The 19075-nt window shown below is 56.6% G+C and overlaps 1 protein-coding gene across 1 annotated transcript in view; it reads left to right on the top strand.

Moving 5' to 3' along the window:
• Nucleotides 1-19075, top strand: part of LOC140396034 (matrix metalloproteinase-17-like) — a 267207-nt gene that overhangs the window by 62359 nt on the left and 185773 nt on the right. The window contains exon 2 of the mRNA XM_072484101.1: nt 6984-7116. Coding sequence (XP_072340202.1) covers nt 6984-7116 — 133 coding nt within the window. The remainder of the gene's footprint in view (nt 1-6983; nt 7117-19075) is intronic.

Below are 19075 nucleotides of genomic sequence, written 5' to 3'. Positions count from 1 at the left end.
GTGAGGCAGTGGGATTAGTTTGTGGATTGGTGCAGGGCTATGGGGAGAGAGCGGGGCAGTGGGAATAGTTTGGGGATTGATACAGTGCTATGGGTAGAGAGTGGAGCAGTGGGATTAGTTTGGGATTGATACAGGGCTATGGGGAGAGAGCGGGGCAGTGGGATTAGTTTCGGGATTGATACAAGGCTATGGGGAGAGAGTGGAGCAGTGGGATTAGTTTGGGATTGATACAGGGCTATGGGGAGAGAGCGGGGCAGTGGGATTAGTTTGGGATTGATACAGGGCGATGGGGAGTGAGTGGGGCTGTGGATTTGTTTGCAGATTGATACGGGGCTATGGCCAGAGTGGGGCAGTGTGATTAATTTGGGAATTGATACAGGGCTATGGGGAGTGAGTGGGGCAGTGGGATTAGTTTGGGGATTGATCCAGGACTATGGCGAGAAAGTGGGATTAGATTGGGATTGATACATGTCTGTGGGGAAAGAGTGAGGCAGTGGGAATATTTTGGAATTGATACAGGACAGTGGGGAGGAAGCGGGGCAGTGGGATTAGATTGGGATTAACGCAGGTCTGTGGGGAGTGAGCAGGGTAGTGGGATCAATTTGGGATTGAAACAGGGCTATGGGGAGAGAGCGGAGCAATGGAATGAATTTGGGATTCATACAGGGCGATGGGGAGAGAGTGGGACAGTGGGATTTGTTTGGGGATTGATACAGGGCTATGGAGAGAGAGCGGGGCAGTGGGATTAGTTTGGGGATGATACAGGGCTATGGGGAGAGAGCAGGACAGTGGGACTAGTTTGGAGATTGATACAGGGCTTTGGGGAGAGAGCGGGGCAGTGGGATTACAGATTTTTACAGTGCAGAAGGAGGCCATTCGGCCCATCGAGTCTGCACCGGCTCTTGGAAAGAGCACCCTACCCAAGGTCCACACCTCCACCCTATCCCCATAACCCAGTAACCCCACCCTACACTAAGGGCAATTTTGGACACTATGGGCAGTTTAGCATGGCCAATCCACCTAACCCGCACATCTTTGGACTGTGGGAGGAAACCGGAGAACCCGGAGGAAACCCACGCACACACGGGGAGGATGTGCAGACTCCGCACAGACAGTGACCCAAGCCGGAATCGAACCTGGGACCCTGGAGCTGTGAAGCATTTGTGCTAACCACTATGCTACCGTGCTGCCCTAACTAGTTTGGGATTGATACAGGGCTATGGGGAGAGTGGGGCAGTGGGATCAGTTTGGGATTGATGCAGGGCTATGGGGAGAGAGCGAGGCAGTGGGATTAGTTTGGGATTGAAACAGACCTAAGGGGGGAGATTGGGTCAGTGGGATTAGTTTGGGGATTGATACAGGGCTATGGAGAGAGAGCGGGGCAGTGGGATTAGTTTGGGATTGATACAGGGCAATGGGGAGAGAGTGGGGCAGTGGGATTAGTTTGGGATTGATACAGGGCTATGGGGAGAGAGCGGGGCAGTGGGATTAGTTTGGGGATTGATACAGGGCTATGGGGAGAGAGCGGGGCAGTGGATTAGTTTGTGATTGATACAGGGCTATGGGGAGCGAGTGGGGCAGTGGGATTAGTTTGGGGATTGACACAGGGCTATGGGGAGAGAGCGGGGCAGTGGATTAGTTTGGGATTGATACAGGGCTATGGGGAGAGAGTGGGGCAGTGGGATTAGTTTGGGATTGATACAGGGCTATGGGGAGAGAGCGGGGCAGTGGATTAGTTTGGGATTGATACAGGGCTATGGGGAGAGAGCGGGGCAGTGGATTAGTTTGGGATTGATACAGGGCTATGGGGAGCGAGTGGGGCAGTGGGATTAGTTTGGGGATTGACATAGGGCTATGGGGAGAGAGTGGGGCAGTGGGCTTAGTTTGGGATTGATACAGGGCTATGGGGAGAGAGTGGGGCAGTGGGATTAGTTTGGGGATTGACACAGGGCTATGGGGAGAGAGCGGGGCAGTGGGATTAGTTTGGGGATTGATACAGGGCTGTGGGGAGAGAGGCGGGGCAGTGGTATTAGTTTGGGATTGATACAGGGCTCTGGGGAGAGAGCGGGGCAGTGGGATTAATTTGGGATTAATACAGGGCTATGGGGAGAGAGTGGGTCAGTGGAATTAGTTTGGGATCAGGGCAGTGGGTAGAGAGTGGGGCAGTGGGATTAGTTTGGGGATTGATACGGGGCTATGGGGAGAGAGCGGGGCAGTGGGATTAGTTTGGGGATTTGTACAGGGCTATGGGGAGAGAGCGGGGCAGTGGGATTAGTTTGGGGATTGATACAGGGCTATGGGGAGAGAGTGGGGCAGTGGGATTAGTTTGGATTGATACAGGGCTATGGGGTGAGAACCGGGCAGTGGGATTAGTTTGGGGATTGATACAGGGCTATGGGGAGAGAGCGGGACAGTGGGGTTTGTTTGGAATTGATACAGGGCTATGGGGAGAGAGTGGGGCAGTGGGATTAGTTTGGGGATTGATACGGGTCTATGGGGAGAGAGTGGGGCAGTGGGATTAGTTTGGGGATTGATACTGGGCTATGGGGAGAGAGTGGGACAGTGGAATTAGTTTGGGATTGATACAGGGCTATGGGGAGAGAGCGGGGCAGTGGGATTAGTTTGGGGATTGATACAGGGCTATGGGGAGAGAGCGGGGCAGTGGAATTAGTTCGGGGATTGATATGGGGCTATGAGGAGAGAGTGGGGCAGTGGGATTAGTTTGGGGATTGATACAGAGCTGTGGGGAGAGAGCAGGGCAGTGGGATTAGTTTGGGATTGATACAGGGCTATGGGGAGAGAGTGGGGCAGTGGGATTAGTTCGGGGATTGATATGGGGCTATGAGGAGAGAGTGGGGCAGTGGGATTAGTTTGGGGATTGATACAGAGCTGTGGGGAGAGAGCAGGGCAGTGGGATAAGTTTGGGGATTGATACAGAGCTGTGGGGAGAGAGCAGGGCAGTGGGATTAGTTTGGGATTGATACAGGGCTATGGGGAGAGAGCGGGGCAGTGGGATTGTTCGGGGATTGATACAGAGCTATGAGGAGAGAGTGGGGCAGTGGGATTAGTTTGGGGATTGATACAGAGCTGTGGGGAGAGAGCAGGGCAGTGGGATTAGTTTGGGATTGATACAGGGCTATGAGGAGAGAGCGGGGCAGTGGGATTAGTTTGGGGTTTGATACAGCTCTATGGGGAGAGAGTGGGGCAGTGGGATTAGTTTGGGGATTGATACAGGGCAATGGGGAGAGAGTGGGGCAGTGGGATTAGTTTTGGATTGATACAGGGCTATGGGGAGAGAGTGGGGCAGTGGGATTAGTTTGGGGATTGATACAGGGCTATGGGGAGTATGTGGGGCAGTGGGATTAGTTTGGGGATTGATATGGGGCTATGAGGAGAGAGCGGGGCAGTGGGATTAGTTTGGGGATTGATATGGGGCTATGAGGAGAGAGCGGGGCAGTGGGATTAGTTTGGGGATTGATACAGAGCCATGAGGAGAGAGTGGGGCAGTGGGATTAGTTTGGGGTTTGATACAGGGCTATGAGGAGAGAGTGGGGCAGTGGGATTAGTTTGGGGATTGATACAGGGCTATGGGGAGTGAGTGGGGCAGTGGAATTAGTTTGGGATTGATACAGGGCTATGGGGAGAGAGTGGGGCAGTGGGATTAGTTTGGGGATTGATATGGGGCTATGAGGAGAGAGTGGGGCAGTGGGATTAGTTTGGGGATTGATACAGAGCTGTGGGGAGAGAGCAGGGCAGTGGGATTAGTTTGGGATTGATACAGGGCTATGGGGAGAGAGTGGGGCAGTGGGATTAGTTCGGGGATTGATATGGGGCTATGAGGAGAGAGTGGGGCAGTGGGATTAGTTTGGGGATTGATACAGAGCTGTGGGGAGAGAGCAGGGCAGTGGGATAAGTTTGGGGATTGATACAGAGCTGTGGGGAGAGAGCAGGGCAGTGGGATTAGTTTGGGATTGATACAGGGCTATGGGGAGAGAGCGGGGCAGTGGGATTTTTTCGGGGATTGATACAGAGCTATGAGGAGAGAGTGGGGCAGTGGGATTAGTTTGGGGATTGATACAGAGCTGTGGGGAGAGAGCAGGGCAGTGGGATTAGTTTGGGATTGATACAGGGCTATGAGGAGAGAGCGGGGCAGTGGGATTAGTTTGGGGTTTGATACAGCTCTATGGGGAGAGAGTGGGGCAGTGGGATTAGTTTGGGGATTGATACAGGGCAATGGGGAGAGAGTGGGGCAGTGGGATTAGTTTTGGATTGATACAGGGCTATGGGGAGAGAGTGGGGCAGTGGGATTAGTTTGGGGATTGATACAGGGCTATGGGGAGTATGTGGGGCAGTGGGATTAGTTTGGGGATTGTTATGGGGCTATGAGGAGAGAGCGGGGCAGTGGGATTAGTTTGGGGATTGATATGGGGCTATGAGGAGAGAGCGGGGCAGTGGGATTAGTTTGGGGATTGATACAGAGCTATGAGGAGAGAGTGGGGCAGTGGGATTAGTTTGGGGTTTGATACAGGGCTATGAGGAGAGAGTGGGGCAGTGGGATTAGTTTGGGGATTGATACAGGGCTATGGGGAGTGAGTGGGGCAGTGGAATTAGTTTGGGATTGATACAGGGCTATGGGGAGAGAGTGGGGCAGTGGGATGAGTTTGGGGATTGATATGGGGCTATGAGGAGAGAGCGGGGCAGTGGGATTAGTTTGGGGATTGATACAGAGCTATGAGGAGAGAGTGGGGCAGTGGGATTAGTTTGGGGTTTGATACAGGGCTATGGGGAGAGAGCGGGGCAGTGGGATTAGTTTGGGGATTGATACAGAGCTATGAGGAGAGAGTGGGGCAGTGGGATTAGTTTGGGGTTTGATACAGAGCTGTGGGGAGAGAGCAGGGCAGTGGGATTAGTTTGGGATTGATACAGGGCTATGGGGAGAGAGCGGGGCAGTGAGATTAGTTTGGGGATTTATACAGGGCTATGGGGAGAGAGTGGGGCAGTGGGAATAGTTTGGGGATTGATACAGGGCTATGGGGAGAGAGTGGGACAGTGGAATTAGTTTGGGATTGATACAGGGCTATGGGGAGTATGTGGGGCAGTGGGATTAGTTTGGGGATTGATATGGGGCTATGAGGAGAGAGCGGGGCAGTGGGATTAGTTTGGGGATTGATATGGGGCTATGAGGAGAGAGCGGGGCAGTGGGATTAGTTTGGGGATTGATACAGAGCTATGAGGAGAGAGTGGGGCAGTGGGATTAGTTTGGGGTTTGATACAGGGCTATGAGGAGAGAGTGGGGCAGTGGGATTAGTTTGGGGATTGATACAGGGCTATGGAGAGTGAGTGGGGCAGTGGAATTAGTTTGGGATTGATACAGGGCTATGGGGAGAGAGTGGGGCAGTGGGATGAGTTTGGGGATTGATATGGGGCTATGAGGAGAGAGCGGGGCAGTGGGATTAGTTTGGGGATTGATACAGAGCTATGAGGAGAGAGTGGGGCAGTGGGATTAGTTTGGGGTTTGATACAGGGCTATGGGGAGAGAGCGGGGCAGTGGGATTAGTTTGGGGATTGATACAGAGCTATGAGGAGAGAGTGGGGCAGTGGGATTAGTTTGGGGTTTGATACAGAGCTGTGGGGAGAGAGCAGGGCAGTGGGATTAGTTTGGGATTGATACAGGGCTATGGGGAGAGAGCGGGGCAGTGAGATTAGTTTGGGGATTTATACAGGGCTATGGGGAGAGAGTGGGGCAGTGGGAATAGTTTGGGGATTGATACAGGGCTATGGGGAGAGAGTGGGACAGTGGAATTAGTTTGGGATTGATACAGGGCTATGGGGAGAGAGCGGGGCAGTGGGATTAGTTTGGGGATTGGTACAGGGCTATGGGGAGAGAGCGGGGCAGTGGGATTAGTTTTGGATTGATACAGGGCTATGGGGAGAGAGCGGGGCAGTGGGATTAGTTTGGGGATGGATATGGGGCTATGGGGAGAGAGCGGGGCAGTGGGATTAGTTTGGGGATGGATATGGGGCTATGGGGAGAGAGTGGGGCAGTGGGATTAGTTTGGGGATGGATATGGGGCTATGGGGAGAGAGTGGGGCAGATGGATTAGTTTGGGATTGATACAGGGCTATGGGGAGAGAGCGGGGCAGTGGGATTAGTTTGGGGATTGGTACAGGGCTATGGGGAGAGAGCGGGGCAGTGGGATTAGTTTGGGGATTGATACAGGGCTATGGGGAGAGAGCGGGGCAGTGGGATTAGTTTGGGGATTGATACAGGGCTATGGGGAGAGAGTGGGGCAGTGAGATTAGTTTGGGGATTGATACAGGGCAATGGGGAGAGAGTGGGGCAGTGGGATTAGTTTGGGGATTGATACAGGGCTATGGGGAGAGAGTGGGGCAGTGAGATTAGTTTGTGGATTGATACAGGGCTATGGGGAGAGAGCGGGGCAGTGGGATTAGTTTGGGGATTGATACAGGGCTATGGGGAGAGAGCGGGGCAGTGGGATTAGTTTGGGGATTGATACAGGGCTATGGGGAGAGAGCGGGGCAGTGGGATTAGTTTGGGGATTGATACAGGGCTATGGGGAGAGAGCGGGGCAGTGGGATTAGTTTGGGGATGGATATGGGGCTATGGGGAGAGAGCGGGGCAGTGGGATTAGTTTGGGGATGGATATGGGGCTATGGGGAGAGAGCGGGGCAGTGGGATTAGTTTGGGGATGGATATGGGGCTATGGGGAGAGAGGGCAATGAGGTAGTTTGGCACATTGACACTGAGCTCTGTGTCGTTGCTATTAGAGTGCGGCTCGTGTTCCAGATTGTTTCCAATGATTAACCATGATTTTTATTGTGGGTCAAACACCGGACATCAGAGTTCTGAATCTGAGAGCTAATGAATCCTGCACGTGCTCCAAAATGGCCGTCGTTTGCGTGTGCACCGCAGGCTGAGCTCCATCACTGATTGCTAAAGCCTTGTCCTTTCCATTGCACAGGACTGGCTGACCCGTTATGGCTACCTACCCCCGCCGGACCCTCGCACAGGGCAGCTACAGACACTTCAGGGGCTGACAGAGGCGATAAGGTCCATGCAGCGTTTTGGTGGGATTCGGGTGACCGGAGAACTGGGTAAGGTAGAGTGATGGTCAGGGACGGGAATAGGCCTTGGGAATTGTGCGCGGGGGGCTTGAGTAAGGGAAAGGGAGGGAGTGACCGAGGGAAGGAGGAGGATGGGGAACCAGAGTGTCTGCTCCTTAAAAGAACGATGATTCGTTATCGTCGGTCCGTCGACTGCGCATAGCGAGACCCCACAAGTAGTCAATGAAATTCTTACCCGGTTATAATGTATCTGGCTAGTCTCCCTCAGCGCTGACGCACCGACAGTGCGGCACTCCCTCAGTACTGACCCTCTGACAGTGGGGCACTCCCTCAGTACTGACCCTCTGACAGTGCGGCACTCCCTCAGTACTGACCCTCTCACAGTGCGGCACTCCCTCAGTACTGACCCTCCGACAGTGCAGCACTCATCAGTACTGACCCTCTGACAGTGCGGCACTCCCTCAGTACTGACCGTCTGACAGCGCGGCACTCCCTCAGTACTGACCCTCCGACAGTGCGGCACTCCCTCAGCACTGACCCTCTCACAGTGCGGCACTCCCTCAGTACTGACCCTCTGACAGTGCGGCACTCCCTCAGTACTGACCCTCTGACAGTGCGGCATTCCCTCAGTACTGACCCTCTGACAGTGCGGCGCTCCCTCAGTACTGACCCTCTGACAGTGCGGCACTCCCTCAGTACCGACCCACAAACAGTGCGGCATTCCCTCAGTACTGACCCTCAGAGAGTGCGGCGCTCCCTCAGTACTGACCCTCTGCCAGTGCGGCGCTCCCTCAGCATTGACCCTCCGACAGTGCGGCACTCCCTCAGTACTGACCCTTTGACAGGGCGGTGCTCCCTCAGTACTGACCCTCTGACAGTGCCGTGCTCCCTCAGTACTGACCCTCTGACAGTGCGGCGCTGCCTCAGTACTGACCCTCTGACAGTGCGGCATTCCCTCAGTACTGACCCTCTGACAGTGCGGCACTCCCTCAGTACTGTCAGTGCGGCGCTCCCTCAGTACTGACCCTCCGACAGTGCAGCACTCCCACAGTACTGACCCTCTGACAGTGCAGCACTCCCACAGTACTGACCCTCTGACAGTGCGGCGCTCCCACAGTACTGACCGTCTGACAGTGCAGCACTCCCTCAGTACTGACCCTCTGACAGTGCGGCGCTCCCTCAGTAGTGACCCTCCGACAGTGCAACACTCCCTCAGTACTGACCCTCTGACAGTGCAGCACTCCCGCAGTACTGACCCTCTGACAGTGCGGCACTCCCTCAGTACTGGCGCTCCGACAGTGCGGCACTCCCTCAGTACTGACCCTCTGACAGTGCAGCACTCCCTCAGTACTGACCCTCTGACAGTGCGGCGCTCCCTCAGTACTGATCCTCTGACAGTGCAACACTCCCTCAGTACTGACCCTCTGACAGTGCAGCGCTCCCTCAGCACTGACCCTCCGACAGTGCGGCACTCCCTCAGCACTGACCCTTTGACAGGGCGGTGCTCCCTCAGTACTGACCCTCTGACAGTGCAGCACTCCCTCAGTACTGACCCTCTGACTGTGCGGCGCTGCCTCAGTACTGACCCTCCGACAGTGCGGCACTCCCTCAGTACTGACCCTCTGACAGTGCGGAGCTCCCTCAGTACTGACCCCCTGACAGTGCGGCACTCCCTCAGTACTGACCCTCTGACAGTGCAGCACTTCCTCAGTACTTACCCTCTGACAGTGCGGCACTCCCTGAGTACTGACCCTCTGACATTGCGGCGCTCCCTCAGTACTGACCCTCCGACATTGCGGCGCTCCCTCAGTACTGACCCTCTGACAGTGCGGCACTCCCTGAGTACTGACCCTCTGACATTGCGGCGCTCCCTCAGTACTGACCCTCCGACATTGCGGCGCTCCCTCAGTACTGACCCTCTGACAGTGCGGCGTTCCCGCAGTACTGACCCCACGACAGTGCGGAACTCCCTCCGCACTGACCCTCCGACAGTGCGGCACTCCTTCAACAATGACCCTCTGACAGTGCGGCACTCCCTCAGCACGGACCCTCCGACATTGCGGAGCTCCTTCAGTACTGACCCTCCGACAGTGCGGCGCTCCCTCAGTACTGACCCTCTGACAGTGCGGCGCTCCCTCAGCACTGACCCTCCGACAGTGCGGCACTCCCTCAGTACTGACCCTCTGATAGTGCGGCACTCCCTCAGTACTGACCCTCCGACAGTGCGGCACTCCCTCAGTACTGACTCTCTGACAGTGCAGCATTCCCTCAGTACTAACCCTCTGACAGTGCAGTGCTCCCTCAGCACTGACCCTCTGACAGTGCGGCGCTCCCTCAGTACTGACCCTCTGACAGTGCGGCACTCCCTCAGTACTGATCCTCTGACAGTGCGGCACTCCCTCAGTACTGACCCTCTGACAGTGCGGCACTCCCTCAGTAGTGACCCTCTGACAGTGCGGCACTCCCTCAGTCGTGACCCTCCGACAGTGCGGATCTCCCTCAGTACTTACCCTCTAACAGTGCGGAGCTCCCTCAGTACTGACCCTCTGACAGTGCGGCACTCCCTCAGTACTGACCCTCTGACAGTGCGGCACTCCCTCAGTACTGACCCTCTGACAGTGCAGCACTCCCTCAGTACTGACCCTCTGACAGTGCGGCGCTGCCTCAGTACTGACCCTCCGACAGTGCCGTGCTCCCTCAGTACTGACCCTCTGACAGTGCGGAGCTCCCTCAGTACTGACCCCCTGACAGTGCGGCACTCCCTCAGTACAGACCGTCTGACAGTGCGGAGCTCCCTCAGTACTGACCCCCTGACAGTGCGGCACTCCCTCAGTACTGACCTTCTGACAGTGCAGCACTCCCTCAGTACTGACCCTCTGACAGTGCAGCACTCCCTCAGTACTGACCCTCTGACATTGCGGCGCTCCCTCAGTACTGACCATCTGACAGTGCGGCTCTCCCTCAGTACTGAACCTCCGACAGTGCGGAGTTCCCTCCGCATTGACCCTCCGACAGTGCGGCACTCCTTCAACAATGACCCTCTGACAGTGCGGCACTCCCTCAGCACGGACCCTCCGACATTGCGGAGCTCCTTCAGTACTGACCCTCCGACAGTGCGGCGCTCCCTCAGTACTGACCCTCTGACAGTGCGGCGCTCCCTCAGCACTGACCCTCCGACAGTGCGGCACTCCCTCAGTACTGACCCTCTGATAGTGCGGCACTCCCTCAGTACTGACCCTCCGACAGTGCGGCACTCCCTCAGTACTGACCCTCTGACAGTGCGGCACTCCCTCAGTACTGACTCTCTGATAGTGCAGCATTCCCTCAGTACTAACCCTCTGACAGTGCAGTGCTCCCTCAGCACTGACCCTCTGACAGTGCGGTGCTCCCTCCGTACTGACCCACCAACAGTGTGGCACTCCCTCAGTACTGACCCTCTGACAGTGCGGCACTCCCTCAGTAGTGACCCTCTGACAGTGCGGCACTCCCTCAGTCGTGACCCTCCGACAGTGCGGATCTCCCTCAGTACTTACCCTCTAACAGTGCGGAGCCCCCTCAGTACTGACCCTCTGACAGTGCGGCACTCCTTCAGTACTGACCCTCTGACAGTGCAGGACTCCCTCAGTACTGACCCTCTGACAGTGCGGCACTCCCTCAGCACTGGCCCTCTGACAGTGCGGAGCTCCCTCAGTACTGACCCACCGACAGTGCGGCTCTCCCTCAGTACTGACCCTCTGACAGTGCGGCACTCCATCAGTACTGACCTTCTGACAGTGCAGCACTCCCTCAGTACTGACCCTCTGACAGTGCAGCACTCCCTCAGTACTGACCCTCTGACATTGCGGCACTCCCTCAGTACTGACCCTCTGACAGTGCGTCGTTCCCGCAGTACTGACCCCACGACAGTGCGGAACTCCCTCAGTACTGACCCTCCGACAGTGCGGCGCTCCCTCAGTACTGACCCACTGACAGTGCGGCACCCCCTCAGTACTGACCCTCTGACAGTGCGGCACTCCCTCAGTAGTGACTCTCTGACAGTGCGGCACTCCCTCAGTCGTGACCCTCCGACAGTGCGGATCTCCCTCAGTACTTACCTTCTAACAGTGCGGAGCTCCCTCAGTACTGACCCCCTGACAGTGCGGCACTCCCTCAGTACTGACCCTCTGACAGTGCGTCGTTCCCGCAGTACTGACCCCACGACAGTGCGGAACTCCCTCAGTACTGACCCTCCGACAGTGCGGCGCTCCCTCAGTACTGACCCACTGACAGTGCGGCACCCCCTCAGTACTGACCCTCTGACAGTGCGGCACTCCCTCAGTAGTGACTCTCTGACAGTGCGGCACTCCCTCAGTCGTGACCCTCCGACAGTGCGGATCTCCCTCAGTACTTACCTTCTAACAGTGCGGAGCTCCCTCAGTACTGACCCCCTGACAGTGCGGCACTCCCTCAGTACTGACCCTCTGACAGTGCAGCACTCCCTCAGTACTTACCCTCTGACAGTGCAGCACTCCCTCAGTTCTGACCCTCTGACAGTGCGGCACTCCTTCAGTACTGACCCTCTGACAGTGCAGGACTCCCTCAGTACTGACCGCAGGATGTCACCTGAGACCCTCCCCGACATCACCTGAGACCCTCCCCATACCTCACCTGAGACCCACCCTCATCGTTACCTGAGACCCTCCCCCGACATCACCTGAGACCCTCCCCCGACATCACCTGAGATCCTCCCCCATCGTCACCTGAGACCCTCCCCTGACATCACCTGAGACTCTCCCCGACATCACCTGAGATCCTCCCCCATCGTCACCTGAGACCCTCGTCCGACATCACCTGAGACCCTCCCCGACATCACCTGAGACCGTCCCCCATCGTCATTTGAGACCCTCCCCCGACATCACCTGAGACCCTCCCCGACATCACCTATGACCCTCCCCGACATCACCTGAGACCCTCCCCCAACATCACCTGAGACCCTCTCCGACATCACCTGTGACCCCCGACATCACCTGAGACCCTCCCCTGACATCACCTGAGACCGTTCCCCATCGTCACTTGAGACCCTCCCCCGACATCACCTGAGACCCTCCCCGACATCACCTGAGACCCTCCCCCGACATCACCTGAGACCCTCCCCCGTCATCACCTGAGACCCTCCCCCGACATCACCTGAGACCCTCCCCCGACAACACCTGAGACCGTCCCCGACATCACCTAAGACCCTCCCCGACATCACCTGAGACCCTCCCCCGACATCACCTGAGACCCTCCCCGACATCACCTGAGTCCCTCCCCCGATGCTCGCTTATCTTTTGGCCGTAACAGGAGACGTTTCCTCCGGACTTTGCTGCAGAAATCGGAGAATCCTGCCCTTTGTCTGTTTCTCTCTCTCTCCTCCCCTCCTACCCCTGCCGCTCTCTCTCTGTTTCTCTCAGTCTCTGTCCCTCAGTCTCTCTCTCACAGTCTATTTGTCTTTCTCTGCCCCTTTTTATCTTCCTTCTCTCGCATTCTCTGTTTCTCCCTCTGTCCTTCTCTTTCCCGCTCTCTCTCTCCCTCTGTCCCTCACCTTCTCTCTCTGTCTCTCTCTGTCTCTCTGTGTCCCGCTCTGTCTATCTTACTCTCTCTCTTTCTGTGTATCTCCCTCTCTGTCCCTCACTCTCTGTCCCTCGCTTTGCTCCTCTCTCTCCCTTCCTCTCGTCTCTGATCCTCACTCTCGCTACGTCTTCCTCTCTGTCCCACTCTCTATGTCTTTCCCTTTATGTCTTTCTCTCTCTATCCTTCTCTCTGTGCCTCTCTCTTTCTCTTTCTATTTCTCGTTCCGTCTCTCGTATTCTCTTTGTCCCCCTGTTCTTCTCTTCCCTCTCTCTCTATCCCACTCTCTCTCTGTCTCTCCCGCAATGTGACTCTCCCTGTGTCTCTCCCTCCGTGTCTCCTCCTCTCTGTCTCTCCCGCTCTGTCTCTCCCTCTCTGTCTTTCACTCTCTGCCCCTCCCTCTCTATCCCTCCCTCTCTATCCCTCCCTCTCTGACTCTCTCTCTCTCTCTCCCTCTCTCTCCCTCTGTCCCTCCCTCTCTCTGTCTCTTTCTCTCTCTCTCTCTCTCTCTCTCTCTCACTCTGTTCCTCTGTTCCTCCCTCTCCTTCCCTCTCTGTCCCTCCCTTTACTGTAACACTGTACCCTTGTCCTGGGTGATGTCTCATTTAAGACCGGGCTTGGAACCCTGGGGAACTGCGCCTCCGGCTCCGCCCATCTGGGAGTCGTATATAAGGGGCCGCCTTGTGGGCAGTGCAGCAGTTAGCACACGTCTCAGCTCTAGTCTAGTTCTTAGCTTATTAAAGTTTACACTCTAAGCGTCGTTATTGAGGGTACCACACCCTCCCCCTCCATACCTCTCTCTTTCTGTCTCTCTCTTTGCTTGTCATTCTGTTTCTCGACATCTGAATCTCTCTGTGTCTCTCGCTGTCTCTCTCTGTCCCTCTCTGTCCCTCTCTGTCCCTCTCTGTCCCTCTCTGTCCCTCTCTGTCCCTCTCTGTCTCTTGCTGTCTCTCGCTGTCTCTCGCTGTCCCTCTCTGTCCCTCTCTGTCTCTCGCTGTCTCTTTCTGTCACTCTCTGTCTCTCGCTGTCTCTCTCTGTCTCTCGCTGTCCCTCTCTGTCTCTCGCTGTCTCTCGCTGTCTCTTTCTGTCACTCTCTGTCTCTCGCTGTCTCTCGCTGTCTCTCTCTGTCTCTCGCTGTCTCTCTCTGTCTCTCGCTGTCTCTCTCTGCCTCTCGCTGTCTCTCTCTGTCTCTCGCTGTCTCTCGCTGTCCCTCGCTGTCTCTCTCTGTCTCTCGCTGTCTCTCTCTGTCTCTCGCTGTCCCTCTCTGTCTCTCGCTGTCTCTCTCTGTCTCTCGCTGTCTCTGGCTGTCTCTCTCTGTCCCTCGCTGTCTCTCGCTGTCTCTCTCTGCCTCTCGCTGTCTCTCTCTGTCTCTCTCTGTCTCTCGCTGTCTCTCGCTGTCTCTCGCTGTCTCTCTCTGCCTCTCGCTGTCTCTCTCTGTCTCTCGCTGTCTCTCGCTGTCTCTCTCTGCCTCTCGCTGTCTCTCTCTGCCTCTCGCTGTCTCTCTCTGTCTCTCTCTGTCTCTCTCTGCCTCTCGCTGTCTCTCTCTGCCTCTCGCTGTCTCTCTCTGTCTCTCGCTGTCTCTCTCTGTCTCTCGCTGTCTCTCGCTGTCTCTCTCTGTCTCTCGCTGTCTCTCTCTGTCCCTCGCTGTCTCTCTCTGTCCCTCGCTGTCTCTCGCTGTCTCTCGCTGTCTCTTTCTGTCACTCTCTGTCTCTCGCTGTCTCTCTCTGTCTCTCGCTGTCTCTCTCTGTCTCTCGCTGTCTCTCTCTGTCTCTCTCTGTCTCTCGCTGTCTCTCTCTGCCTCTCGCTGTCTCTCTCTGTCTCTCGCTGTCTCTCTCTGTCCCTCGCTGTCTCTCGCTGTCTCTCGCTGTCTCTCTCTGTCTCTCGCTGTCCCTCTCTGTCTCTCGCTGTCCCTCTCTGTCTCTCGCTGTCTCTGGCTGTCTCTCTCTGTCCCTCGCTGTCTCTCGCTGTCTCTCTCTGTCTCTCGCTGTCTCTCTCTGTCTCTCGCTGTCTCTCGCTGTCTCTCTCTGCCTCTCGCTGTCTCTCTCTGTCTCTCGCTGTCTCTCTCTGTCTCTCTCTGCCTCTCGCTGTCTCTCTCTGCCTCTCGCTGTCTCTCTCTGTCTCTCTCTGTCTCTCTCTGCCTCTCGCTGTCTCTCTCTGCCTCTCGCTGTCTCTCTCTGTCTCTCGCTGTCTCTCTCTGTCTCTCGCTGTCTCTCGCTGTCTCTCTCTGTCTCTCGCTGTCTCTCTCTGTCCCTCGCTGTCTCTCTCTGTCCCTTGCTGTCTCTCGCTGTCTCTCGCTGTCTCTCCCTGTCTCTCTCTGTCTCTCGCTGTCTCTCGCTGTCTCTCTCTGTCTCTCGCTGTCTCTCGCTGTCCCTCGCTGTCTCTCGCTGTCCCTCGCTGTCTCTCTCTGTCCCTCGCTGTCTCTCGCTGTCTCTCTCTGTCTCTCGCTGTCTCTCTCTGTCCCTCGCTGTCCCTCGCTGTCTCTCTCTGTCCCTCGCTGTCTCTCGCTGTCTCTCTCTGTCTCTCGCTGTCTCTCTCTGTCTCTCGCTGTCTCTCGCTGTCTCTCGCTGTCTCTCGCTGTCTCTCTCTGTCTCTCGCTGTCTCTCTCTGTCCCTCGCTGTCTCTCTCTGTCTCTCGCTGTCTCTCTCTGTCTCTCGCTGTCTCTCTCTGTCTCTCGCTGTCTCTCTCTGTCTCTCTCGGTCTCTCTCTGCCTCTCGCTGTCTCTCTCTGCCTCTCGCTGTCTCTCTCTGTCTCTCGCTGTCTCTCTCTGTCTCTCGCTGTCTCTCGCTGTCTCTCTCTGTCTCTCGCTGTCTCTCTCTGTCCCTCGCTGTCTCTCTCTGTCCCTTGCTGTCTCTCGCTGTCTCTCTCTGTCTCTCGCTGTCTCTCGCTGTCTCTCTCTGTCTCTCGCTGTCTCTCTCTGTCCCTCGCTGTCTCTCGCTGTCCCTCGCTGTCTCTCTCTGTCTCTCGCTGTCTCTCTCTGTCCCTCGCCATCTCTCGCTGTCCCTCGCTGTCTCTCTCTGTCCCTCGCTGTCTCTCGCTGTCTCTCGCTGTCTCTCTCTGTCTCTCGCTGTCTCTCGCTGTCTCTCTCTGTCTCTCGCTGTCTCTCTCTGTCCCTCGCTGTCCCTCTCTGTCTCTCGCTGTCCCTCTCTGTCACTCGCTGTCTCTCTCTGTCTCTCGCTGTCTCTCGCTGTCTCTCGCTGTCTCTCTCTGTCTCTCGCTGTCTCTCGCTGTCTCTCTCTGTCCCTCGCTGTCTCTCTCTGTCCCTCGCTGTCTCTCTCTGTCCCTTGCTGTCTCTCGCTGTCTCTCGCTGTCTCTCTCTGTCTCTCGCTGTCTCTCTCTGTCTCTCGCTGTCTCTCTCTGTCCCTCGCTGTCTCTCGCTGTCTCTCGCTGTCTCTCTCTGCCTCTCGCTGTCTCTCTCTGCCTCTCGCTGTCTCTCTCTGTCTCTCTCTGTCTCTCTCTGCCTCTCGCTGTCTCTCTCTGCCTCTCGCTGTCTCTCTCTGTCTCTCGCTGTCTCTCTCTGTCTCTCGCTGTCTCTCGCTGTCTCTCTCTGTCTCTCGCTGTCTCTCTCTGTCCCTCGCTGTCTCTCTCTGTCCCTCGCTGTCTCTCGCTGTCTCTCGCTGTCTCTTTCTGTCACTCTCTGTCTCTCGCTGTCTCTCTCTGTCTCTCGCTGTCTCTCTCTGTCTCTCGCTGTCTCTCTCTGTCTCTCTCTGTCTCTCGCTGTCTCTCTCTGCCTCTCGCTGTCTCTCTCTGTCTCTCGCTGTCTCTCTCTGTCCCTCGCTGTCTCTCGCTGTCTCTCGCTGTCTCTCTCTGTCTCTCGCTGTCCCTCTCTGTCTCTCGCTGTCCCTCTCTGTCTCTCGCTGTCTCTGGCTGTCTCTCTCTGTCCCTCGCTGTCTCTCGCTGTCTCTCTCTGTCTCTCGCTGTCTCTCTCTGTCTCTCGCTGTCTCTCGCTGTCTCTCTCTGCCTCTCGCTGTCTCTCTCTGTCTCTCGCTGTCTCTCTCTGTCTCTCTCTGCCTCTCGCTGTCTCTCTCTGCCTCTCGCTGTCTCTCTCTGTCTCTCTCTGTCTCTCTCTGCCTCTCGCTGTCTCTCTCTGCCTCTCGCTGTCTCTCTCTGTCTCTCGCTGTCTCTCTCTGTCTCTCGCTGTCTCTCGCTGTCTCTCTCTGTCTCTCGCTGTCTCTCTCTGTCCCTCGCTGTCTCTCTCTGTCCCTTGCTGTCTCTCGCTGTCTCTCGCTGTCTCTCCCTGTCTCTCTCTGTCTCTCGCTGTCTCTCGCTGTCTCTCTCTGTCTCTCGCTGTCTCTCGCTGTCCCTCGCTGTCTCTCGCTGTCCCTCGCTGTCTCTCTCTGTCCCTCGCTGTCTCTCGCTGTCTCTCTCTGTCTCTCGCTGTCTCTCTCTGTCCCTCGCTGTCCCTCGCTGTCTCTCTCTGTCCCTCGCTGTCTCTCGCTGTCTCTCTCTGTCTCTCGCTGTCTCTCTCTGTCTCTCGCTGTCTCTCGCTGTCTCTCGCTGTCTCTCTCTGTCTCTCGCTGTCTCTCTCTGTCCCTCGCTGTCTCTCTCTGTCTCTCGCTGTCTCTCTCTGTCTCTCGCTGTCTCTCTCTGTCTCTCGCTGTCTCTCTCTGTCTCTCTCGGTCTCTCTCTGCCTCTCGCTGTCTCTCTCTGCCTCTCGCTGTCTCTCTCTGTCTCTCGCTGTCTCTCTCTGTCTCTCGCTGTCTCTCGCTGTCTCTCTCTGTCTCTCGCTGTCTCTCTCTGTCCCTCGCTGTCTCTCTCTGTCCCTTGCTGTCTCTCGCTGTCTCTCTCTGTCTCTCGCTGTCTCTCGCTGTCTCTCTCTGTCTCTCGCTGTCTCTCTCTGTCCCTCGCTGTCTCTCGCTGTCCCTCGCTGTCTCTCTCTGTCTCTCGCTGTCTCTCTCTGTCCCTCGCCATCTCTCGCTGTCCCTCGCTGTCTCTCTCTGTCCCTCGCTGTCTCTCGCTGTCTCTCGCTGTCTCTCTCTGTCTCTCGCTGTCTCTCGCTGTCTCTCTCTGTCTCTCGCTGTCTCTCTCTGTCCCTCGCTGTCCCTCTCTGTCTCTCGCTGTCCCTCTCTGTCACTCGCTGTCTCTCTCTGTCTCTCGCTGTCTCTCGCTGTCTCTCGCTGTCTCTCTCTGTCTCTCGCTGTCTCTCGCTGTCTCTCTCTGTCCCTCGCTGTCTCTCTCTGTCCCTCGCTGTCTCTCTCTGTCCCTTGCTGTCTCTCGCTGTCTCTCGCTGTCTCTCTCTGTCTCTCGCTGTCTCTCGCTGTCTCTCTCTGTCTCTCGCTGTCTCTCTCTGTCCCTCGCTGTCTCTCGCTGTCTCTCGCTGTCCCTCGCTGTCTCTCGCTGTCTCTCGCTGTCTCTCTCTGTCTCTCGCTGTCTCTCTCTGTCTCTCGCTGTCCCTCTCTGTCTCTCGCTGTCCCTCTCTGTCTCTCGCTGTCTCTGGCTGTCTCTCTCTGTCTCTCGCTGTCTCTCTCTGCCTCTCGCTGTCTCTCTCTGTCTCTCGCTGTCTCTCGCTGTCTCTCTCTGCCTCTCGCTGTCTCTCTCTGTCTCTCGCTGTCTCTCTCTGTCTCTCTCTGCCTCTCGCTGTCTCTCTCTGCCTCTCGCTGTCTCTCTCTGTCTCTCTCTGTCTCTCTCTGCCTCTCGCTGTCTCTCTCTGCCTCTCGCTGTCTCTCTCTGTCTCTCGCTGTCTCTCGCTGTCTCTCTCTGTCTCTCGCTGTCTCTCTCTGTCCCTCGCTGTCTCTCTCTGTCCCTTGCATTCTCTCGCTGTCTCTCGCTGTCTCTTTCTGTCACTCTCTGTCTCTCTCTGTCTCTCGCTGTGTCTCTCTGTCTCTCGCTGTCTCTCTCTGCCTCTCGCTGTCTCTCTCTGTCCCTCGCTGTCTCTCTCTGTCTCTCGCTGTCTCTCTCTGTCTCTCGCTGTCCCTCTCTGTCTCTCGCTGTCCCTCTCTGTCTCTCGCTGTCTCTGGCTGTCTCTCTCTGTCCCTCGCTGTCTCTCGCTGTCTCTCTCTGCCTCTCGCTGTCTCTCTCTGTCTCTCTCTGTCTCTCGCTGTCTCTCGCTGTCTCTCGCTGTCTCTCTCTGTCTCTCTCTGTCTCTCGCTGTCTCTCTCTGTCTCTCTCTGCCTCTCGCTGTCTCTCTCTGCCTCTCGCTGTCTCTCTCTGTCTCTCTCTGTCTCTCTCTGCCTCTCGCTGTCTCTCGCTGTCTCTCTCTGCCTCTCGCTGTCTCTCTCTGTCTCTCGCTGTCTCTCTCTGTCTCTCGCTGTCTCTCTCTGTCTCTCGCTGTCTCTCTCTGTCCCTCGCTGTCTCTCGCTGTCCCTCGCTGTCTCTCTCTGTCTCTCGCTGTCTCTCTCTGTCTCTCGCTGTCTCTCTCTGTCCCTCGCTGTCTCTCGCTGTCCCTCGCTGTCTCTCTCTGTCC

The sequence above is a fragment of the Scyliorhinus torazame genome, chromosome 19, assembly GCF_047496885.1.
Source record: "Scyliorhinus torazame isolate Kashiwa2021f chromosome 19, sScyTor2.1, whole genome shotgun sequence".
Lineage (NCBI taxonomy): Eukaryota > Metazoa > Chordata > Chondrichthyes > Carcharhiniformes > Scyliorhinidae > Scyliorhinus > Scyliorhinus torazame.
Note: the sequence above shows the minus strand (reverse complement) of the source record. Positions and strands in the feature narration are given on the sequence as shown.